The following is a 24,160-nucleotide window of genomic DNA, read 5'->3' as shown; positions in this document are numbered from 1 at the left end:
GTGTTACTGTAATTAAATGGAAGGTAGAGCCTTTTTCTGGACACGACCTTCGAAAGTGTCCTTTTTAAAATTTCTTTTTATTTTTGTGTCTATTAAAGCGGTGCTTAAAAAAGGAAGATAAATACAAAAAAACATTCATTTCAGACTGCTCTCTCTCTCTCCCTTTCACTTTGCGTACTTAGCAGCTAAGTAGCTTAAAAAGTTGTGGCTCCTTTGCTCCGCCATTGTTAGGGTTTCTGGATCTCCGTTTCTCTGTATGTTCTTCTCAATGTTGCATCTCTGTTCGTCACTGTTGATTTTTAACCATCTTCGTCTAATGACTTTTGTTTGTTTTCAGGGAGGCTGAGGAAACCTTAAAACGATTTAAAACCTGGAGGTTATAGGGTAGACAAAATGTCTGCTACGAGAGGAGGTCCTGATCAAGGGCCGTCTCAGCCTCAGCAGCGGCGGATTATACGAACTCAGACTGCTGGTAATCTTGGAGAGTCATTCGATAGTGAAGTTGTTCCATCATCTCTTGTTGAGATTGCCCCCATTCTTCGGGTTGCTAATGAAGTTGAATCTAGTAATCCTAGGGTTGCGTATCTCTGTAAGTTCTTCTAAAACTTATTTCTTAATTTGGTTCTCTGTCATTTGGTTGTTTATCTGGTTTTTGGTTCTGCTTTCTCCCTTAGGTCGGTTTTATGCATTTGAGAAAGCACATAGATTGGATCCTACCTCCAGTGGAAGAGGTGTTCGGCAGTTTAAGACTGCACTTCTACAGCGTCTTGAAAGAGTGAGCATTCTTTATACTCTGCTTGATTCTTGCATGTGGCAGATTTGGATAGCTATTAGAAGGAATCTTGGTTTTAGTACTTTTCTTTGACAAATGTGGTCTACTGTTGCTTTGATTTTTTTGCAGGAACATGATCCAACACTGATGGGCAGGGTTAAGAAAAGTGATGCCCGTGAAATGCAAAGCTTTTATCAACACTACTATAAGAAGTATATTCAAGCTTTGCACAATGCTGCTGATAAGGCTGACCGGTATGTCTAACTTACTTAAATTGTCTTTTTAAGATGCTAATTTGTGTTTTGCCAGTGTTTGAGAGCACTAAATTCTCTTAATGATACTTTGAAGTGCTGTTAATTTTCAGTGCCCAGCTGACAAAGGCATACCAAACTGCCAATGTTTTGTTTGAGGTGTTGAAGGCTGTTAATCTGACACAGTCCATTGAGGTTGACCGGGAGGTAAGGCATTGTGACCTTCTAGTCCTGTCTCTTTTTTTTTTCCATCTCTTGTGCAACTTTACAATGAAGTTGAATGGTTCCAGATTCTGGAAGCTCAAGATAAGGTTGCAGAAAAGACACAGTTGTATGTCCCCTATAATATCCTACCTCTCGATCCTGATAGTGCCAATCAAGCGATTATGAGATATCCTGAGGTTAGTCCTCTTCTTGTTGGGCATTGTTATTATTTGTAATATGTTATCAGCGGGTGATGTAATCCTTACTGCAGATCCAAGCTGCTGTTCTTGCTCTCCGCAATACTAGAGGTCTTCCTTGGCCAGAAGGTCACAAGAAAAAGAAAGATGAAGACATGCTTGATTGGCTTCAAGAAATGTTTGGATTTCAGGTAATTTTTCTAGTTCGTGATGCTTGCCAATTGTCATTAAGCTTTTGTTGAGAGTAATCTATAAATTCTTTAATGGTTTGGCGGAAAGACAATGCAGCTAATCTTAGGAGCACTTAATCTTATTACTTGCTAACATGCAATTTTTCTTGTTTATGCTATGGTTCTGCAGAAAGACAATGTGGCTAATCAAAGGGAGCATCTGATCTTATTACTTGCTAATGTGCATATAAGACAATTTCCTAAGCCTGATCAGCAGCCAAAGGTTTATACCTTAATTTTACCATTGTTGAAAGACCACTTTTATATAGGTTTCGTGTGTCCATGCATGTAGGACATTTCTGCGCAGTACATTTTTTTTCCATGGAATATATATGTAACTGCATCCTACTATGAGCATAATATTTAATGAATGTACTTTCAGTTTATCCTTTCGTTTGTTCTCATTGTGCCCTCACAGTTAGATGATCAAGCATTGACAGAAGTGATGAAGAAGCTTTTCAAGAACTATAAGAAATGGTGCAAATACCTTGGTCGAAAGAGTAGTCTTTGGTAAGGGAATTGTAGCAACAGAGAGTTTCTGTATGCTGTTCATGTACAGGAATTAGATTTCGTGTGTGTGTCTAAATGTTTATGCAAACTCTGGTGTGGAGAATCTGTTTTAAAGTATGATCTTCTTGTAGGTTGCCAACTATACAGCAGGAAATGCAGCAGCGCAAACTATTGTATATGGCCCTGTATCTTCTAATTTGGGGTGAAGCAGCGAACTTGAGATTCATGCCAGAGTGTCTCTGCTACATTTATCATCATGTAAGTTTCAGTTTGTAAGGTCTTCCGTAGTTTGTGCGTGATTCTTGTATTTTTATGCTTGTCCGCCAATGATAATCTTATGCTTTACTGTCATTCTTAATCCTTGAAAGTTATATCTTTTGTTGTTTATATTTCTGCTAAGGAGCTATAACTTGCACGCACAGTAATAAAATTGTCATCTGAGTCTTGTTTTGAGGCAAAACATGTGTATATGTGCTCAGGTTGACGTATTTCTGATGAGAAAATGTCAATTGATATTATTCCCCTTAGAAATTAGAATGTTGGTTAAATGTCAATTGTGCTCAGGGTACCATGCTTTCTTTTGATAAATACACAGATTTTTTGCTAGTATGCGTTCCTAGATGTGATATTCTTATACTTCCTACTCTATTTCATGCTTTCGCAGATGGCATTTGAACTCTATGGTATGCTGGCTGGGAATGTTAGTCCTATGACTGGGGAAAATGTGAAGCCAGCTTATGGAGGCGAGGAAGATGCATTCTTGAGGAAAGTTGTGACTCCTATTTATGAAGTGATTCAGATGGTAGGCCTTAAATTTCGAGCTTTTCCTTGTGCTTTCAGCAGTTTTTTGCTTGTTAATATTCTTACTCACTAATTGTGCCATTCACAGGAGGCTCAAAGAAGCAAAAAAGGGAAGTCTAAGCACTCTCAGTGGAGGAACTACGATGATTTGAATGAATACTTTTGGTGATATATCTATCTACCTGCTTTCACACAGTCGTAAAGGTCTTCATAAGTGGTTTCTACGATTAATCAAGTATGGTTTCTTCATTGCAGGTCAGTTGATTGTTTTCGGTTAGGTTGGCCAATGCGAGCTGATGCTGATTTCTTTTGTCTGCCTGTTGCTGTACCCAATACAGAAAAGGACGGGGTACACTATAACTACACATCTTCTCTGTTCTTGTCTATATATTTTTTTTGGGTTTCGGGAATCTGCTACACTGCTCTAGTTTCTAGGTGGTGTGGTTTTTTTTATACTAGGAACTCTAATCTTTTGCTACTGAATTTTTTTTATCATATATCACAGGATAACAGCAAGCCTATTGTCGCCAGAGATAGATGGGTTGGTAAAGTTAATTTTGTTGAGATTCGTTCTTTCTGGCATGTCTTCAGAAGTTTCGATCGAATGTGGAGCTTCTATATTCTGTGCCTCCAGGTATTACTATCTTCTATATGTCTCTGCCTCTCTCTGGAGCTGATGTATTAAAGAAATGCACATTCTCATAAAATATGATTTCGATGATGAATTTTGGAAGGCCATGATTATTATGGCCTGGGATGGCGGACAACCAAGTTCAGTCTTTGGAGCTGATGTATTCAAGAAAGTTCTGAGCGTGTTTATCACAGCTGCAATAATGAAACTTGGACAAGGTTGGTTAATGTAATTGTTCAATACTTTCATAAGTTTACTTGAGTGACGAAAGCTCATCTACTAGAACTATTTCTGCAGCTGTTCTTGATGTGATCCTTAATTTCAAAGCTCATCAAAGCATGACACTACATGTTAAACTAAGATACATTCTGAAAGTGTTCTCTGCTGCTGCCTGGGTTATTATTCTGCCTGTTACTTACGCCTACAGCTGGAAAGATCCTCCAGCATTTGCCAGAACTATCAAGAGTTGGTTTGGGAGTGCTATGCACTCACCTTCTCTATTTATAATAGCAGTCGTTTCCTATTTGTCACCTAACATGCTCGCGGGTGTAATGTTTCTTTTCCCTCTGCTACGACGGTTTCTTGAGAGGTCCAACTACAGAATTGTAATGCTAATGATGTGGTGGTCTCAGGTTTTCATCTATTCACTCAGTTTGTGTTCTTGCATAAGAAACTAACGAAAACCTTCTGTTGTGTTGTTTAACTGATGTGACTATAATTAACACCTTGCAGCCCAGACTCTACGTTGGCAGAGGAATGCACGAGAGCGCATTTTCCCTCTTCAAGTAAGGGTTCTGTTTGTGACATAAACATCATTGGATTTTAGTTACTGGTGCAAGCCTGAGTCCTCTGTTCACTCATGTCTCTCTACCTTTTTCTTGCGTAGATATACCATGTTCTGGGTGTTGCTTATTGCAACAAAGCTGGCATTCAGTTACTACATTGAGGTATGTGTTTCTTGTATCTAGTTCTGGTAATTATTAACCATGCTGTGAGAAGAGTAAGATTCGTGATGAGACATGGAAACAATAATTATGGGATTGAATTGACTGATTTTTCCATGATTGCCACAACTGAAGTCTGATAAATTGGCATTGCTCACAGATCAGGCCTTTAGTTGCCCCAACACAAGCCATTATGAAGGCCCGTGTGACAAATTTTCAGTGGCATGAGTTCTTTCCTCGTGGTAATGCACTTTCACATACACTACATGATTGCTGGAATGAAAATTTATCATTTATTCTCACACCATCTCTACTTGATTTGTGCAGCCAAAAACAATATTGGTGTCGTTATCGCCCTCTGGGCCCCCATTATTCTGGTAAGCATGGTCAAGTCGAACATGTCTGCACGTCCTCCCCTGCTTTGTGCTGTTGCTAATTTGATCTCGGCTACATCTTGCTGCAGGTATATTTTATGGATAGTCAGATTTGGTATGCTATATTTTCCACATTATTTGGAGGTATCTACGGTGCATTCCGCCGCCTTGGAGAGGTATGCATTTTTAAGATAATCTGATTGAAGCTGAGTTATTTGTTGAACTTGAGGTTTCCCTTGTAATTGTTATTGATGTTCTCTAAATCCTTGCGTTTTTCACTTGTTACAGATTCGGACACTGGGAATGCTCAGATCACGGTTTGAATCACTGCCTGGAGCTTTTAATGACCGCTTAATTCCAGATGGAAAGAACCAGCAAAAGAAGAAGGGAATAAGGGCAACGTTATCTCATAACTTTACGGAGGATAAGGTTTGTTGAACGAGTGAACTGCTATCACGTACAATTCTTCTCATTGATTGCTTGTACTGAAAATTTACTTCAGGTACCTGTGAACAAAGAGAAAGAAGCTGCAAGATTTGCACAGTTGTGGAACACAATAATTAGTAGTTTTAGAGAGGAAGATCTTATAAGTGATAGGTAATTTTATTAATTTTCTATGCCACATATCTAGCTGAAAGAAACTATCTGGAACTCAAAAAATTTGAGCTATCTTTTTGCATTTGGACTATTCATAGGGAGATGGATCTGTTGCTTGTTCCTTATTGGGCTGACCGTGATTTGGATCTCATACAGTGGCCTCCCTTCTTATTGGCTAGCAAGGTTTGCTCTCACAGAAACACATTAGAATTTAATCTTTTGGTTATTCTAATTTTTTCTATATTTGGCTGTAGATTCCAATAGCATTAGATATGGCAAAAGACAGTAATGGGAAGGACAGAGAGCTCAAGAAGAGGATTGAGAGTGACACTTACATGAAATGTGCTGTCCGTGAATGCTATGCTTCATTCAAGAATATCATAAAATTTGTGGTTCAGGGAAACCGTGAAAAAGAGTAAGTTGGGTTAAGTTTTTGGAACCATAGTGTTTGAACTTGCTTTTGTTTCTTACATATCTACTTCTGATTTTGATAATTGCAAGTTTGCAACGTACCACACTATATTATGGCCAATTTATATCTTCGTGTCTCAGGGTGATAGAGATCATATTTGCAGAGGTTGACAAACATATAGATACAGGGGATTTGATTCAAGAATACAAGATGAGTGCTCTTCCTAGCCTCTATGATCACTTTGTCAAGTTGATCAAATATTTGGTAAATGTTCTTCCTGTGGTACTGTTTCTTTTGTAGTTTTAGTATCTAAAAACTTATTTGTCAATTGGTCCAATATCTTCGTTTTCTTATCCAATGTAGCTTGACAATAAGGAGGAAGATAGAGATCACGTTGTAATTCTCTTCCAAGACATGCTGGAAGTTGTAACAAGAGACATTATGATGGAGGATTACAATATATCGAGGTTGGCGACTTTCTACCGCACCGCAATGGCTTGTCGTATGAACATCAAAATCTTATATATCTAGTGTCTCTGTAGCTTGGTAGATTCAAGTCATGGTGGCACTTGGCATGGGGGAATGATCCCTCTCGAACAACAATATCAGCTGTTTGCATCCTCAGGTGCCATTAGATTTCCTATTGAACCAGTAACAGAAGCTTGGAAAGAGAAGGTTATGCCAGATAGGGTTATATTTAAGTTCTATTCGCGCAGTCTTCATATGATTTGTTCTCAAAACTTTAATGCATGTATGTGTAGATCAAACGGATATATCTTTTGTTGACTACTAAAGAGTCTGCTATGGATGTCCCCTCTAACTTGGAAGCAAGAAGGCGGATCTCATTCTTCTCAAATTCGTTGTTCATGGACATGCCTATGGCACCTAAAGTTCGCAACATGCTATCATTTTCGTAAGCAATTTCTGGTCATTTTAATTAGAATCCACTACTTATATAGTCACATATTGTTGGAAGATTATTGGTTCTTCTAAAATTCCAGTTGATAATTTCCTCAAATTCTTCTTTTATGATGACAAAACTAAGATTTAGAACTGTTGTATCATGCAATTGCTACTTGTTTATAATTATAATGAAGTATGAATTGCAATGTAGTTTTTCGTAACTGAACTGGCTGGGTTAGTTTGTCATTATAATGTTTTGCTTTTATTGAAGTTTTCGTTACTTAACTGGTGGGGTTTTCTCTTTGCTATTCTCATTGTAGTGTTTTGACTCCTTATTACACTGAAGAGGTCCTCTTCTCCTTGCGGGACCTGGAAACACCAAATGAAGATGGTGTTTCAATCCTCTTCTACCTACAAAAGATTTTTCCAGGTGATTTTTGTTCATATGCTGTTAACGTAGCCTATATTCTTGAATCACGTCTTGAACCTGACCTTTTATCTCCAGATGAATGGAACAATTTTCTTGAGCGGGTGAAGTGCTTAAGTGAAGAGGAACTTAAGGAGTCTGATGAATTAGAGGAGGAACTTCGTTTATGGGCTTCATATAGAGGGCAAACTTTGACTAGAACTGGTATGCTTTTTTGGTTAATTTTCTTTCAGTAAAAAGATTAGATGGATACAATGGAGATATGTTGTTAATCTTTGATATTTTTGCAGTAAGAGGAATGATGTACTATCGAAAAGCCTTGGAGCTTCAGGCATTCCTTGACATGGCTATGCATGAAGGTGTTTTTCTCTAGTTATATTAAACAGCAAAGGGGCATAAATCAGTTCACACAACTAATCGGTGATGCTGACTCATTCTTGCAATTTGCTTCTCCAGATTTGATGGAAGGTTACAAGGCTGTAGAACTAAATTCAGAGAACAATTCAAGAGGTGAAAGATCACTCTGGGCACAGTGCCAAGCTGTTGCTGACATGAAGTTTACATATGTTGTATCATGTCAACAATATGGTATCCATAAACGATCCGGTGATCCTCGTGCGCAGGATATATTGAGGCTTATGACAAGGTGTGTAGAATAATAATATTTTGCTGTTTGTTTTAACTTGTTTGAAACTTATGCCGTTGCTTACAATTGGCAGATACCCTTCACTCCGTGTTGCATATATTGATGAGGTCGAAGAACCAGTGAAAGACAAGTCAAAGAAAGGGAACCAGAAAGTGTATTATTCTGTGTTGGTAAAGGTGCCTAAGTCAACTGATCATTCTACCCTAGCACAAAATCTGGACCAGGTAATGCAAAACAATCTAACACTTGTCTCTAGCTGTAGTTGCTGCAATTTATTATGTCGTTGAATGTGTTTGTGTAAAGTAAACCCGTCCAGAAGGTGGTGCCAATGCTGAATTTCTTACTGTCATTTTCTTAGTGAATGCTGAATAATATATCTTATAAGGATTAGTTAAATGGCAACCTAATGTCATACACCTGTGTTAATTCATAAATTGTTCTGCATCTGGGAAACATACGTCTTTTTGCCGCATTAGTTTTATATTTACTTTACTGTTATATATGCTCTCTCATGGTAGTTTTACTCCTTTGTTTTGATTCTTACATGGATGTCTATATTAAAATCTACATGCCTTCTAGGTTATCTACAGGATTAGGCTTCCTGGACCTGCTATTCTTGGAGAAGGAAAGCCAGAAAACCAAAATCATGCTATCATTTTTTCCCGTGGAGAAGGTTTACAGACAATCGATATGAATCAGGTATGCACTTGTTCTTTTTGCTCAGCCTTCTAGTTATTTCGATACTTCAAGTTGATATTAAGTTTCTTATAATGCCATTTTTATTCAGGATAATTACATGGAGGAAGCGTTAAAGATGAGGAATTTGCTTCAAGAATTTCTTACAAAACATGATGGTGTTAGACATCCATCCATTCTTGGACTTAGGGAACATATATTTACTGGATCGTGAGTGTTATAGCATTTCCGTCTATTTTAGTTATTTTCTCTTTTGCTCAATGAAATTTGATCATCTCTAAGAACATTTGGTGTTGGGCCCTTCGCAGAGTTTCATCCCTTGCTTGGTTCATGTCAAATCAAGAGACTAGTTTTGTTACCATTGGTCAGAGATTATTGGCAAATCCATTGAGGTAAGTGTGTTTTCTGAGATCATCTGTAGTGATGATTGCACATGATTTTGTTTGTTATCATTCCCAAATCAGAATTCTCTCTTTCTCCAATATAGGGTGCGTTTCCATTATGGCCATCCAGATGTTTTTGATAGACTGTTTCATCTAACAAGAGGTGGTGTTAGCAAAGCATCCAAGGTAATCAACCTCAGTGAAGATATATTTGCAGGTATATTCTACTCTTACTGAGTAGTATCTGTTTCTTTCATAGACTCTAACTGATGTCCTCGCTGATGGATTGCCAATGTTTTGTATTGAGCAGGATTCAATTCTACACTTCGTGAAGGAAATGTTACCCATCATGAATACATACAAGTTGGTAAAGGAAGAGATGTTGGTCTAAATCAGATCTCTATGTTTGAGGCCAAGATTGCTAACGGCAATGGAGAGCAGACATTAAGTCGGGATATTTACAGGCTTGGACACCGTTTTGACTTTTTCCGAATGATGTCATGTTACTTCACCACTGTTGGCTTTTATTTCAGCACCCTGGTATTATTTCGTTCCTTTTTTGTTAAGCCAAGTAAGTACCACACAGCTATTTCGGATCTGATTCATTTTCTACTGTTTTCACAGATTACTGTTCTCACTGTCTACATCTTCCTTTATGGACGTCTCTATCTTGTTTTGAGTGGGCTCGAACAAGGTTTAAGTACGCAGAAAGGCATCCGAGACAATACACCTTTGCAAATAGCTCTGGCTTCACAGTCTTTTGTCCAGATTGGTTTCCTGATGGCTTTACCTATGCTTATGGAAATTGGATTAGAGAGGGGTTTTAGGACTGCCTTGAGTGAATTTGTGCTGATGCAGCTTCAGTTGGCGCCAGTGTTCTTTACGTTCTCTCTTGGGACAAAGACTCACTACTATGGGAGGACGTTACTTCATGGCGGTGCCAAGTACAGGTCCACAGGAAGAGGATTTGTCGTCTTTCATGCCAAATTTGCTGATAATTACAGACTGTATTCCCGGAGCCATTTTGTGAAGGGACTTGAAATGATGCTGCTACTCGTTGTGTATCAAATATTTGGTAGTGCTTACAGAGGCGTCCTTGCATATCTTTTGATCACCATATCTATGTGGTTCATGGTCGGGACCTGGCTTTTTGCTCCCTTCCTCTTCAATCCTTCTGGTTTTGAATGGCAGAAGATTGTTGATGATTGGACTGATTGGAATAAATGGATAAACAACATCGGGGGTATTGGTGTTCCGGCAGAAAAAAGTTGGGAATCGTGGTGGGAGGAAGAGCAAGAACATCTCCGGTATTCCGGAAAACGTGGTATAGTTGTTGAGATTTTGCTAGCACTGCGGTTCTTTATCTATCAATATGGGCTTGTTTATCATCTCACTATAACAGAGAAGACTAAAAACTTTCTGGTATGTAACATTTCTATTAGCTCTTGATGTTGGTATTTTCTTATCCAATCACTAAATCTAAAATCCCTTGTCAACTCAGGTTTATGGAGTATCATGGCTGGTGATTTTCTTGATATTGTTTGTGATGAAGGTGGGTTTACTTGATACATCAATCTCTTTTTAATTCCCCAGAACGTCATGGTCAATAACCAAGTTTTTTGTTGTTTGTTTGTCTCAGACTGTTTCGGTTGGAAGGCGGAGATTCAGCGCGAGTTTTCAGCTGATGTTCCGGTTGATAAAGGGGCTGATATTCATGACGTTTATCGCAATTATTGTGATATTGATCACACTGGCTCACATGACGATACAAGACATAATTGTGTGTATCCTTGCCTTTATGCCCACAGGTTGGGGGATGCTCTTGGTAAGTAAAAAAAAAAGCTTTTCACTGGAGTCCTATTAAAATGGAAATGTTGTGCGTGTGTGGATAAAAACAAGACTAACACTTGGTGTGTGTTTGCAGATTGCGCAAGCGTGTAAGCCGGTGGTTCATAGAGCAGGATTCTGGGGATCAGTGAGGACCCTAGCTCGTGGATACGAGATAGTAATGGGACTGTTGCTGTTCACGCCAGTGGCGTTCTTGGCATGGTTTCCATTTGTGTCAGAGTTCCAAACGCGTATGCTCTTTAATCAAGCTTTCAGTAGAGGTCTTCAGATCTCTCGTATCCTTGGAGGTCATCGTAAGGATCGCTCTTCTCGAAACAAGGAATGATTCATCTCTTCATTGTAATGACAGGGAAGGGATCTTAATTTATCCCTTTTTTATCTTCATGGATGATTAGGGTTAATGTAATTTAGTTTTCAATATATCGCTTAGGTAAAAACATTGTAGTATTCATCTATAAATTAGACGTTATCTATCATTTAATGACTGTTTAATTATTTAGTTGAAGACCTCCATTGGTCCATGTCGAGGAAGATAAGGAACTTACTAACAACTTTTGCTTGGCCTATAAGATACAGCGACAACAAAGCTTTCAAAAATTCCCTAGTTACCAACTGGGTTCATTAATGGGCCGATAAGGAAAGCCCACGATCTTCTAAGAAGGATTAGCCCTAGTTTCCTCTGCTTCGTTGAAAGACAACTTAAAAAATGGCGGGAAGTTGTGACAATGTTTGGTTCGACAAATAAGCGGAGACGTGGCGGCGATACGTGGCACCACGACATTTGTACGAGAATGATAATTTGTCTTGGTTCGAGCCAGCCTGTAAACGGTAATCTGTGTCCGTACAGCTTAAATCTCATCCCAAAAAGAACAACCAAAATGACGGATTTGGCCCCAACAAAGCTGTAAAACGAGGTTAAAACCCGGAACTTTCACCTTATTAGACGACGACACACCTCTCGTCACTCTTGTCGAGACTCTTACCACAAAGAGGTTTTTGAAATGGCGGCGATGAAATACAAAGGAAGCGTTTTTATCATATTAGTCATCCTTCTTCTTTCGTCCTCACTACTTGCTCACTCTTCTTCTACAAAATGTAAGTGTCATGTGATATGTTTAATAATATTCTCATCTTTATTCATCGTTTGGGTTCAAAACATGATGAATCAATCCTCTTTGTTCTTTTTGTTTCTAGCCTTCTTTTGGTTAGGAGAAACACAAGATACGAAAGCCATGAAAAAGGTAAGAAAATCTCTTCCTAGAAACACAACGCGACTGTTTTGAAGGAAATGAACAATTCGTTTCTTATTTTTACAATAAAAAGTATGAAACTTTTTGTTTTCTAGCTAGCTCTTTGCATTTGATATTCGTTTGTATTTTTCTATATGATTTTGATGCAAAGATGATTAATTTTTTGTTTTGGTACTGAAAACAGGAGAAGAAGATTGATGGAGGAACAGCTAATGAAGTTGAAGAAAGACAAGTTCCAACTGGATCCGACCCTCTTCATCATAAACACATTCCTTTTACTCCATAGATTCATTCCTTATATCTTTTTTCTGTATCTTCTGTTTCCCATTGTTGACATATTAGTTTGTAATGCTTTTCACATTCTAGTTTTGAGTTTTGTTTATCCGAATGTTAAATTTCTATTTCAGGTTGAAAATGATTAACTTCGTTATTTACTATAGAGTATTTCAATTACTTCAGCCAAGATTTTGTGGATGCTTTGGAAAGATGCCAAAGCGTAACAACTTCCAATTCAATTTTTGTGATGAGTTAGTTCTCAAGATGAAGTCGGAAGCATTCGTGACATCAATTGTATATATAAATTTTGGGTTTAGAGTGTTTTAAGTTGGTATCAAATCACAATTAATTATTCTGTGACATTTGTTTCTAGAAGAAACTTGGGAAAACCGATCTTTTGGATGTGAAGTGGTAGATTGGTTGTCTAAGGTTTTGTACTAGAATTTTGTCTGATTTTAGTTTTAAAACGGTAAGATATATTTTCTTTATAAGGACAATATGGTGTATCTAGTTCTAATTTTGTGACTGTATATAGATTTGTTGATGCTAGATTGTTTGTCAATAAAATTATTGCATTGACCTTAATTAGTTTCGGTAGCCAATCGACCACTACTTGTTGAGTTTTGGAGCCACATATTCCCCTTGCATGTTACACCGAGTGACACGACAAATTCATGTTAAACAAAAATAAAAGGATATACGGTTAAACTATTTATTGTACCGCAATAAATAAAGATATTAAATCAGTTTATTTTGGCGCCACAAACAAAGTAGATATAGTGTGTGTTTTTTTGGCTTGTTGATATCAAAATACCTATGTTTTTTTATTGTCTTCTACATTAGCTAAGTCATAATGTGAATCATGTAAATCTTATAATCTATCTTTCAGAATCTTAAGTTGTGTGAGGCACGGGAGAGTCACGTGAGAGTTTTTTTTTTTTTTTCACAAGTCACGTGAGATTTAGATTTGAACAAATCCCGTAACGGAGCAAGCGAGGCACGTGACATACACGCCCCCCTTAGGTCCTATAAATACATCTCCTCCTTTCACTGTCACAAGTAGCGATTCTCTCTGCGGCGCGTGTAAACGGTGACGGGGCTCTAATGGCTAATCTTCCTCCTCCGCTCTCCATGAAATCTGTCGCCCTCTCAGGAGCTTCTTCTCCTTCTTCTTCCTCCAACAACGATCGGAAGCTATCATCGGCGGAGCAGTTAATTCTCGATCTCAGCAATCCCGAACTCAGAGAAAATGCACTTCACGAGTTGTCTAAGGTCATCTCTCTCTCACCGAATTCTCTTACTCGCGAATTTTTGATCGTTTGGGTTTTCGTTTTCTGCGTTCTATTGAATGGAATTTCGAATGTATTTGGTTGTTTAGTCCGGTGAATCGTAGACATGCTTTTAGATTACCGACTCCTAATTCTTCCTTGCCGCAAATTTTGAGGGAATTTGTACGATTATTGTTGAGATTGTAAACCTGCATGAATAGGGGATGAAATTAAATAATCGAAATAGTTCAACACTGATTAAGGCGTTGATCTCGATTGGTGAGCAATTTAAGTTGGTATGAGGATTCTTCACTGAAGTTAAACGTCTGGACAATTAAAAAATCAAATGGTTTTGATGTTTACTGTACTCATTGCTTTTGATTTCATACATTAAGAAGTTCTTCTCACTGAAATTCATGTCTAATCCCGTGTTTCATTATTTCAGAAGAGAGAGATCTTTCAAGATTTGGCTCCGCTTTTATGGCATTCTGTTGGTACCATTCCTGCTCTTCTACAGGTACCCTCTCCTCCATGTTATTATATGGCACTTGTTCCTTTATTCTTCAGGGGAATTTATTTATTGATTTCTGGCTTCTCTATATACTGTTATAGTTTTAGCATTTTAACTTTTGAGATTTGATGTACATTGTATTGGTTAAGATCTAGTCATTTTCTTTCTTTCCTCTTTTCAGGAGATTATCGCAGTTTACCCTGCCCTATCTCCTCCAACCATGACTCCTGCTCAATCTAACAGGGTGTGCAATGCACTTGCTCTTCTTCAGGTGCATAAAATATTGTCAGTTTCCTCTTTCTTTTTTAGGGAGACTTACAAACGTTTATATATGTATGTTCAATTTGGAAGACTCTATTTTTTATTGATTCGACTCTTTTTTCGTACATCCAGTGTGTTGCTTCTCATACTGATACGAGAATGTTGTTCCTAAAAGGTACAGTCCTGTGCCCGAACAATTCTTCCTTAGTTCTCATTCAAATAATTTCGGTGTTTGCTCTGTGACTAAAGTTATAGAGATAGATTGCATTAGTTGAATACCCAACCCGTCTACCAAAACTAGTTTTAAGAGCCACCTTGTTGGTCTCTTTCTGATTGATCTCATTTATTAGATGTGTGTTTGGCTATAATATGCTTAAAGTTTAAAGTCTGTTGCTTTTCAAAATACAGCCCATCTGCCATTGTACCTGTATGCTTTCTTGAATACATCAAGCAAATCAAGACCGTTTGAGTACCTGCGGCTGACTAGCTTGGGGGTTATTGGTGCACTTGTTAAGGTATGTATTGATATTTGAGTTTTGTTTCCTCGTCTAGTTATTTAGTATGTTTATGCCAAAAAGGCAGGAACACTTCTTTTACATGCTAACAACTGTTTGGCTGTAAATAAATATTTTGGTGATTTGAGAAACAACGATTTTAGCATGCTAAGACCTTTGAGTAGATCCTGTTAAGACATCATTAGTGATATTGGTCTTGCAACATCGTTCATTTGGTTTGGTAGGTTGATGATACTGAAGTGATCAGATTCCTTCTTCAAACTGAGATTGTCCCATTGTGCCTCCGGACAATGGAGAATGGCAGCGAGTTATCAAAGACTGTAAGTTTGTCTATCTTCAGATGCTTCTCTTTAGATTCACATGCTTGAAAAATGTATATCAAGTTTCCTATCATTTATACAGCCAGTTGCAAATATCTGAAATCTTTGCTTCATACAAAGAACTTGTATAAGTTTTCTTCTGCAATTGATGTTTCTGATTGGTTTTGGTCATGTACAGTTCATCTGATTGATTTATTTGAACGGTTATGTCAGGTTGCTACTTTCATTGTTCAGAAAGTTTTGCTGGACGATGTTGGGCTTGAGTACATGTGCACGACAGCGGAGAGATTCTTTGCTCTGGGTCGGGTTTTGGGAAATATGGTTACTTCACTTGCAGAAGGACCGTCCGCTAGGCTACTAAAGCACATCATACGCTGCTATCTTCGCTTGACAGATAACCCCAGGTGCAATAATTATCCATTTTCCTTCATTTGAAAACCATATTATACACTCGTGCTTACACAATACAGTTACTGATGACATTCAGAGCATGCGATGCACTTGGAAGTTGCCTTCCAGATCTTCTGAGGGATGCTACTTTCAGTGGTTGTCTCTATGTAAGTGTCATATCTCTTGATAGCATCATAACCAATTATTAGTGATTCTGATACCAAATTGTTATCTATCAGTTTATTGTTATCACGACTCAATTCTTTTGATACTTGAGACTTGACTGTTTTTAGCTAATCGTCTCACTTAATTTGGCAGGATGACCCACCTGCAATGCAATGGCTGCAGCAACTGCTCCACAACGTTAACGTTGGCGGGAGAGCACCTCAAGGGTTGGCTCATATGTTTGTGAATTAAATCGAACCCTTATAGTCTGGGCAGAAACTGTTATTCATTGGACAAAAAAAGTTAGTTGGAAACAGAATTACAGATGAGAAACAGAAACCCAACCAAAGATTTTGAGTTTGATGGATATATGTATTTGGATTTCTTGACCGTCTTATGATGTTGCAATCAATATAACTAAAATTCCATTGAAAAGACCGAATTAAGCATTAAACCCAAAGTTTTTTTAAATCCAACAAACGTTTTACAAAAGCTGATGCAGATAAATTTATCTATAATAGACTGTCAGATCTTGCAGGTAGCCTCCTGAAGAGATTGAGCGGCACAGAGGGTAGCTTGTGCCTGAACCTTGGATGCCTCAGCACATAGATCCCAGCAAGAAGTGCAACAACCTGAAACGGCGTAACATACAACACGATAGCAGCTATGAGACAGAAAAGCACAAACAATGTGGTTGCCCTCGGGTCTCTCCAGCTCAGCAGCGATAAAAACCGCTCTCCCTGTGTTGCTAGATCGCCTATCACGGTCTGAACCCGTCCTCCTATGCTTCTGAGCCGGTCATATCGCATCCGCACAATCTCAGAGGATCGGGAAGTCGGGAAAGTATCAAACTCTTCATCAAGCTCGTCGGGGTGAACAGCGTCTGCATGGGACAACCGTGTGTCCATGTGTGGCGGGTGCCTTGGTCTCCACCGGAAATTCCAGATCCCAATCAAGAAAAGGTACAAGAAAACCGTTGGGAGGATTAATTCCGGGTAAAGAACTAAGATAATGAAAAGAACATGAATGAGAATTGTGGTTATTGGGTTTCTCCAGTTGCAGATCTGATCAAACCATTTTCCAACAGCAATGAGACCACTCAGAACATTCATGATTCTGAAGAAGTTAGCTTTACTCCTCCTCATGCTCCACATATGGGAGTCAACATCGAGCATGTACTCCACAATCTCTTTGCGAAGAGGCGGCTCTGCGCGGTTCAGCCTTGCCGAGACAATGTTCATCGCCTGGTGTCTCAGGCTGTCCAGCTGGAGAACCGATAACGGATGGATGTAATGCATTTTGGGTAGTAATGGCTGAGAATACATATGAAGCATGTTGATGAGAGATAGGCAAGTGAACCGCACAGCTAACTGTATTTCACCTGTCTTCTTGATCCCAGAAGGATGAAAGACGAGTAGCGGATATGAATGAGTGTAGATACGGTCAGCTTCAAGGGTAGAGAGCCGGATTCTCACTTTCCCGATTCTCAAGTCTTTTCCGCTTCCGCCTGGAATGTGTCCGTTGTCGAATGCTCCAAAAGTTATGACAGTGCAGGTGTCAAACACTTCCCATGTGTACTGCTCATTCCATTTAGGCGTAAAACTATCCACGATTGTTCTTGTTCTAATCCATTTCTGCCCATACTTAGCCACGCAATATGCATCTGTTGTCCCCTTCCCGTCTTTTGACTTCATTGGCATCAGCCCGTGTGCACTTATGATCCCTACTTCAAGCAGTCCGATACTCGGTTTCCATAGCTGTTTTGCGGTTGGCCTTAGGTCGCTGCTGTAGTGAGTTGATTCATCAAGAACATGGTACCCACCTTCAAGAAAGATTCTTAGATGAATTCTGCTTGCGAATTTGATCTCTTTTTGCTCTCCTTCCACCATAATATGTTTCTCCAGGTTGAACCACCTCGAGTTAAGCGGCCTATGGTCTAACCTTCTTTGGACGTTCTGCAACGGGATTGCACACCGGCCTAACGTTTCATCTTTATTCGGTGCAACCCTATCTTCCACCGCGAGAATCAAAGCTTCCTCAAAAGGCTCAGCAACAACAAACATCAGATCTTCATTCCACATCGGATTCAATGTTTTGGTCTGAGAAATACGTGTTCTCAGAGTCTGGTTTCCGAGCATTGCTTTCACGTAAACCTCAGGGAACTTGGTTTTATCATGAGGTATCAAATCTTGAGCCTCAATTACATTGACCCTGACATACCAAAGCTTTGGCGAAAGATAAACCTTTGAACGGATATGTGTCACACCCTCAGGTCCGACCGTGGCTGCATCTGAATGCCAAGCATCAGAAAAAGCTTCATCTGCTTGTGTCCCCATCCAAACAGCTAACATAAGCTCTCCTTTAACCTTACGCCCATGTCGATCCTCCAACCTATACCACTGAGGAGCCAATGGACTATCAGGCGGTACCCGTTTAGGAATCTCATTGAGATCAAACATGATTCTACCAATCAAATCATCTAACACCACATCTTTGTCTTTAACGACAACCTCCAAGATTGATGCTTGGATCCTCTCCTTTGAAAACGCAAACACTTGCTTCCACTCCGGATTCGACCTCTTCTCGAAATGCTTAGTCATCCCTCTGTAGTTTCCGAGCTTCACTTCCACATATGGATCACAACTACCGGTCACATCTTTCCCCGGTAACTCCTTCGCCTTAACGACCCGTACGTAGAGGTAATGCATCTGCTCAACCAAATCATAAGTGCTGCAGAGTTTATCACCTGTCACAGAACCTGCACCAATCTTTGGTGAAGTTTCCTTCAGTGCAAAATCTATATTTTGCCCTGGTTTCTGCATCTTGTCTGAATCTTGAAAACTTCTTGCAATTATATGGCAAAGATCCAAGAACTTGTAAGAAGAAGCAGTTTCAGGGGAAGCTGCTTGGTTCTGTTATCTAAGACAACCCTTCTGGTAAAAAGAAACAAAACACAGCAGCAAATGGATCAGAGAGATTTTAACAGTTTACCTACAATGGCTACAACATATTAGTAACATAGACATCTCTCGAATAAAAATCGAATGAATCAAGGAGTTTGAGATCTACACTCTACTGAATAATAATATAAGCACTGTGAAAATGTTTATAAAAGTGGAAATGGTAAACTTTTAAATGTTATTTAGGACTCTTGTTGGAGTTTTCTCACCAAACAAGCAGCTACCAATCTACCAAAGACAAACATTTTCCTTAAAATAAAGAGATTCCCCAAGAAAATGTATATAACTTTTTCTTCAAAAAAATTAGAGCAACCTCTCTTAGCTTTCTTCTAGGCTGATCCAAACAAAACTCGAAAGTGAACATTTTAGAAAGAGAGAAAAAAAAAACATCATTTTACTTTAAACAAAATACAATAAAAGAAGAGTAAACAAGATGATCTACTTGAGAGACAGTTAAAACAAGAAGAGTAAACAAGAAATGTTTTGTTTTAATATCTTTAATTCTTCACTGTCGCTGTTACTTGAGCTACTGATCAAAACAACAACTACACATAATATAAATATCAACAAATACAAAACCAATAGAAAAATTAGGACATGGTAATGTACCTCAAGGGATCTAATGAAGAATAGAGAGAACAACTTGGAAATACATTGTTTTTTGTAATGCAAAGTTTAGAAGAAAGTGAAAATGTTAAAAATGAGATTGCGAAGAAGAGTAGTGAGCTTTTAGTGAAGTGAAGAAGAAGAGAGTGTACAGTAGAAATAGAATATATGGGGACATGTGGGTGTGCTAAGATCTGCTGCTTTTTAGTGGACCTACACTTTTGACCTCTTCTTTCATATTTTATTCATCTTTTTCTTACTTTTCTATTAGCCACTTCCAATTTCACTCTCTTTCTCTACCAACTTTTATTAGTTTATCATTTCTTCACTTACTCGTAATAGTTTAGTTTTTAGTAATGCATTTAAGGTTGAGTGTATTGATTGAAAGAAATCAATGTTTGTAGGACTTGTTTGTTTTTTTGTCTACTGCTTTGTTTCATTGCACAGCCGAATATACTTTCTGTCTGCAAACATTATTATGTTCTCAACATTTTATTTCTACACCATGAGAATATTTCATGAATGCACAAACTATGATTCTGATTTCAGAAAGACATGGATTCATCGTTAGCATAACTTATAAAAACACATTTGTTTATATTTATTGTAACATCAACATACATATTTAGATGATATTGCAAATTAAACACAGAGTCACAAACCACCTAAGAGGCTGAACATCTGAACACATGTCTATATTCCAAAGGAGTTTTAAAAGGGTTTATTTCTTCAAGCTTGCACACTGAAGTACACATTGTATGTTTCATCTCTTAGGCTAAACAATGGCGATAGCACAAAGTTCCTCTGTGTTCCGCTCATCACGAAACTCATTGGATTGTATTGATTCATTCCTGTCTTTAAACTAAAGCTTGCTGCCTGTTTAAACTTCTCATCAGTCGCAGCCGAACCACATTCAAGCCTTAGTTTCGTCCCTTGCTTTAATGTTTGATCGCTGTACACAAAACAACCCTTTTTGCTCTCTAGGCTTAACGACACGCTTCCTGGCTTCCCGTCAAGTCCAGATACTAACCGAAAGCTAGAAGATCCTTTGTCACTAGGAGAAGAAGCTTGAACCGTGAGGGAGCTATCAGTTGCTTGCTTTACGATCATGCCAGGGAAATCAAACGGCTCAAGCATGACAAGGCTTCCAATTAGTCCCTCTGGACTCGAAATCGGATGTTTAGAATCATCAGTCACGAGCCTGAAAGTCGCCGAAACAGCGTCTTGTGTCCCTGGCTCGGGTGATACTTTCATTATGATGGTTTGGTTGCTGTTTGACAACACGTAAGATATGTTTCCAGATTGTTGTGAGAGTGTGACAAGGTGACTGTTAAGAGTTTCAGGTATAGGGGTTATCCAGTTTCCAGCTTTAGCCTGAGTTGTGATGCTCCAGTCCATGCTCGTGTGTCCGGCTAACAAGTAAGGGCCATAGAGTATGGCTTGAAGAGATGCGTACTCCGGCCGATCATCTGACATAATGTAAAATCAGTTCTGTTGTTATTGCTTTGACACTACAGAGTTGCATACAATTTATACACAATAATCAAGAACCAACTCTACACAGCGTAATTGTGTTTTATACCTTTTATAGCTTCGGTTCTGATACTCATTGGTAGCTCCATGGTTACTTGATCACCAGATTTCCATTTCTGTTTGATTGATAGGAAATTACCTGCAAAGAAAAAGACAGGTACAATATGATTCTCATTTCACAAACTAGAGACTGTAACAGTCAAGCGAGTTCTGCTTTTTAGAACCTAATGCTCAAATCACCTGAAGTTGGTACGTTTAAGGGTCGCCCATTCAAAGATACTTTGGCACCTATAGAGTTAGTCCAAACAGGAATTCTTAGATTCAAAGTCGACTCCTTCGCCACTCCCTGCAACAAAATTGGATCCATCAGACTCTTTCTTCAATGTAACATGTTGCATCAAGTTGTGCAAAAGTTTTACCACTTTGGAAGAAGAAAGAGTGAATGTCACACGCATGTACGGATCCCACGACACAACAGGATTAACTTTCTGAGATATTGAAAGACCAGCAGATTTCCAATCAAGTGAGCTTGATATATATTGGGTGACATAAAGAGCTGGAGTTGCACCATCTTCTTGAAAATATATGGAATCTCCCAGTTTTGAGAAGGATTCAATTCCTGTGGACAGAAAGATTCAATTACTACCATTACCTCAAAATTAATCTGTCTTGAAACAAGAAAAATGTAGAAAACCAGATGATTGTGGTTAAAAGTTTACCAGTGCCATAGCAACACCAAAAGGAATCATAAGGTGTTCCCCAACCGTGATAAGTCACAGCCTTAGAAACACCTTTACCCAATGGGAGCATGTAGATCATCCGTCCGGGATCGGTTCCTCTTTGAATTCCGAGCACACCGTTGGTCAAAGCGCGCTCGTAATAGTCTGCATAGCTAACCTCTTTTGTCCATCTGAACAGATTCCTAGAGACCTGAAATTGTACAAGTGTCAATATGTTACGTTGAGCAAATGAAAAGAGGGGGGTGGGGGTGTGGGGAAGTTTGAAATCCTACCTTGAGCATGTTATAAGTAGTACATGATTCCTCGTTTTCAGTTTGCAACGTAGTCGCCATTCTCTTTGGATCTTGCCTAATGTTAAATATTCCCAAATCATGGTTAAGACTTAAAACAAAAAGTCATGTTACAAAGAACCAAACTCTAAAGTCAAGTAATGGTAGTACCAGAACTCTTTGACTGATGTTCCTCCAGTTGCATAGCTGTGTGAAGCATTAACTATGTCCATAAAGAACATCGGGATTTCCTGGAAATGCAGATTTCAGAATCAAGAGAACCAATATCTTCTTTGATAAAAATGTCACACTTTTCTTGGTTACTCTTCGATACCTTATGGAGTAGATCACCAGTGATTTCATACCGTTGTTGGGATCCAACGACGATGGGAATATGTGTATTAGCGTGGAATCCACTAATATCATCGGCCTGCAAACAAACATGTCAAGTTATGTGACCTTACCATTCACATCTCTTCAAGGCTTCAAGCTAATCATCAAGTAAATTACCTGAATTGCGAGGACTCCGAGAAAGCAAGGCTTGTCAAAGAGATGTGCGAGAAACAAATACTTGGAATCTCTCTGCAGAGTCCAAAACACTATGATATAACACAAAGCTAGATAGAAATCTAAGGTTGGAGTTTAGAGTCTGATAAGATTTTAACTCACAGTGATGCTGTATAGCTGATAAAGAACATCATTCATGCCACCAGTCTCTTCGTTTAGTGATAGCCAATGTCGTTCAACACTGTACTTCTTTATCACATTTTGAACACGGCCATAAAAGTAATCAGCCATCCCTGTTGCCATCTTTAAAGCTTGAGTATTCCCAGCCAACTTGTATTGATCCACCAGGCCGGCCAAAATCTGTCAAAATTAAGACAGAGATGTTACTCTCTTGCAAAACATAAGCATATCAATCTTCAACTCAGTCAAAGGGTCTGACTATTCACCTTGTGAATGGTATAGTAAGGAGCCCAAACATGTGTTATAGCTTCAAACCGGTCGAAAAAACTGGAAGGGAAAGCTGAGAGATATCCTGTGCCATATTTCTGCTGGCATTCCGCTAGAGCTGAGACAAGAGCTGTCATTTTCGCCTTGAGAGTTTCGTTATGAGTACTTGCCCACATATAAGCTGTTGCACTCAAATAGTGACCTTCAAAACAAACAGACAGATTTTTGAGCCATCAACTAAAAGGTCATTCCTTTAAGGTTCTATGCAATGTAAGAGTTAAAATCCTTTCAAGTGTCTATGAAATGTCAAAAGGTGATTCCTATAAGGGCCTATGCAATCTATACCAAACATCAAATCTCAAAACCTTTTCCTGCATACTATCAACAGCATGAATCAAGAAAGTGTATTGAATTGGGGAAAAAGGCAGAGGTTTATACCGACAAAATGGCCACGGAGTTCACTATCTGGTTTCTCCCATCCTCCATAGGGAACTCCAGGAGCATTAAGACCAGCTTCTTTACGGAAGTTATAGGCCAAACCATCAACATCCAACATCAATAGATACTCAAGGTTTGTCTGCTGAGCCCTCCAATGGAAAGAGCTCGGGTCCAGCCTAACGTCGTGCAAAGAGACATCCTTGAGAAAGTTACCAGAGGAATTAGAGTCCTTGAACTTTCTATACAACATAGTCCAAGCAAAATCATCAGTCTCTTCTTTCAACATCTTCCTTGGCAACAAAGTAGACCAAGCAGAGTCATCAGTTGGAGTTAAATGGTAATGAGAGAACTCCTCTGACTTCAAATTTGCGTTCTGTGATTGCAGAAGCTCGCTGCGGAGAGTATGCGATGAGAGCTTCGTAGGAATGTCTGTACACTCTTTCGCCAGACAAACAAGAAGAAAGCTTGTGTATAATAACAGAGCAATGGTTATGATCACACCAGACTTCATCGTATGTTTTTTCATAAACAAAAAAGTGTAACTATTCAAATCCCCAGATCCCACGTTCAGAATCCAAGAGACTCAAAACTGTTAGGGAGAGGGGATTTGAAATGGAAGAAGAAAATAATGAGAAGAGATGTTTATAAAGCAAAAGATTTCTAAAGAAAATGTGTGCCAAAAATAGATTTTCTAACGATTGAAGCAATGTCTGCTAAAAAAAGAATTCAATCAAGTGAAAGAGAAAAACAGAGGAGGATTTGGATAAAAACAGAGAGGATTTGGATAAAAACAGAGGAGGATTTGTTGTAAAAAAAGATTAAGGGGGTGTTATTGGTTTGTGATTTTGAAAGAATTTTAATGACTTTTAAAAAATATA

General features: G+C 38.7%; 5 protein-coding genes across 6 annotated transcripts; 3 read left to right on the top strand and 2 right to left on the bottom strand.

The window, feature by feature from the left end:
* Positions 1-106: 106 nt before the first annotated feature.
* Positions 107-11,425, top strand: GSL12 (glucan synthase-like 12). 2 transcript variants are annotated; one of them, NM_001161240.2, is made up of 44 exons: positions 169-254; positions 338-589; positions 675-775; positions 902-1,026; positions 1,137-1,230; positions 1,314-1,424; positions 1,499-1,615; positions 1,785-1,877; positions 2,073-2,164; positions 2,296-2,422; positions 2,829-2,966; positions 3,054-3,130; positions 3,221-3,314; positions 3,471-3,599; positions 3,700-3,814; positions 3,894-4,228; positions 4,329-4,381; positions 4,483-4,543; positions 4,701-4,782; positions 4,868-4,917; positions 5,004-5,090; positions 5,203-5,343; positions 5,417-5,511; positions 5,610-5,694; positions 5,766-5,926; positions 6,064-6,187; positions 6,287-6,390; positions 6,466-6,598; positions 6,685-6,836; positions 7,147-7,256; positions 7,332-7,457; positions 7,550-7,612; positions 7,710-7,899; positions 7,973-8,069; positions 8,479-8,598; positions 8,687-8,805; positions 8,904-8,987; positions 9,083-9,195; positions 9,289-9,518; positions 9,603-10,400; positions 10,480-10,517; positions 10,594-10,606; positions 10,681-10,803; positions 10,903-11,301. In NM_001161240.2, the coding sequence occupies exons 2-44, from the start codon at positions 394-396 to the stop codon at positions 11,149-11,151; spliced, it is 5,745 nt and encodes a 1,914-aa protein (NP_001154712.2). In that variant the 5' UTR covers positions 169-254; positions 338-393; the 3' UTR covers positions 11,152-11,301. The 2 variants fall into 2 exon arrangements, with proteins under 2 accessions (NP_196804.6, NP_001154712.2); NM_121303.8 differs by lacking the exon at positions 10,594-10,606 and having other exon boundaries at positions 107-254; positions 7,544-7,612; positions 7,973-8,123; ... (1 more) ...; positions 10,618-10,803; positions 10,903-11,425.
* A 386-nt stretch (positions 11,426-11,811) lies between these two features.
* Positions 11,812-12,362, top strand: CLE40 (CLAVATA3/ESR-RELATED 40; the record flags this gene model as incomplete). The annotated part of the gene is made up of 3 exons (NM_121302.2): positions 11,812-11,921; positions 12,021-12,067; positions 12,261-12,362. The coding sequence occupies exons 1-3, from the start codon at positions 11,828-11,830 to the stop codon at positions 12,360-12,362; spliced, it is 243 nt and encodes an 80-aa protein (NP_196803.1). The 5' UTR covers positions 11,812-11,827.
* A 1,001-nt stretch (positions 12,363-13,363) lies between these two features.
* Positions 13,364-16,213, top strand: AT5G12980 (Cell differentiation, Rcd1-like protein). Its single transcript, NM_121301.5, has 9 exons — positions 13,364-13,624; positions 14,066-14,137; positions 14,313-14,402; positions 14,525-14,567; positions 14,801-14,907; positions 15,132-15,227; positions 15,441-15,631; positions 15,715-15,784; positions 15,936-16,213. The coding sequence occupies exons 1-9, from the start codon at positions 13,457-13,459 to the stop codon at positions 16,032-16,034; spliced, it is 936 nt and encodes a 311-aa protein (NP_196802.1). The 5' UTR covers positions 13,364-13,456; the 3' UTR covers positions 16,035-16,213.
* Positions 16,182-19,481, bottom strand: AT5G12970 (Calcium-dependent lipid-binding (CaLB domain) plant phosphoribosyltransferase family protein). Its single transcript, NM_121300.3, has 2 exons — positions 19,352-19,481; positions 16,182-18,715 (listed from the first exon to the last, which is right to left on the bottom strand). The coding sequence occupies exon 2, from the start codon at positions 18,602-18,604 to the stop codon at positions 16,295-16,297; it is 2,310 nt and encodes a 769-aa protein (NP_196801.1). The 5' UTR covers positions 18,605-18,715; positions 19,352-19,481; the 3' UTR covers positions 16,182-16,294.
* Positions 19,482-19,829: 348 nt separating this feature from the next.
* On the bottom strand, positions 19,830-23,903 carry AT5G12960 (proline-tRNA ligase (DUF1680)). The gene is made up of 12 exons (NM_121299.4): positions 23,283-23,903; positions 22,844-23,046; positions 22,560-22,757; positions 22,401-22,472; positions 22,225-22,320; positions 22,062-22,141; positions 21,894-21,969; positions 21,601-21,811; positions 21,301-21,500; positions 21,122-21,227; positions 20,931-21,020; positions 19,830-20,817 (listed from the first exon to the last, which is right to left on the bottom strand). The coding sequence occupies exons 1-12, from the start codon at positions 23,806-23,808 to the stop codon at positions 20,078-20,080; spliced, it is 2,598 nt and encodes an 865-aa protein (NP_196800.2). The 5' UTR covers positions 23,809-23,903; the 3' UTR covers positions 19,830-20,077.
* Between the last annotated feature and the right edge of the window lie 257 nt (positions 23,904-24,160).

The sequence above is a fragment of the Arabidopsis thaliana genome, chromosome 5, assembly GCF_000001735.4.
Source record: "Arabidopsis thaliana chromosome 5, partial sequence".
NCBI classification, from domain to species: Eukaryota; Viridiplantae; Streptophyta; class Magnoliopsida; order Brassicales; family Brassicaceae; genus Arabidopsis; species Arabidopsis thaliana.
The sequence above is the reverse complement of the archived record's forward strand: the minus strand, read 5'-3'. Positions and strand labels throughout refer to the sequence as shown.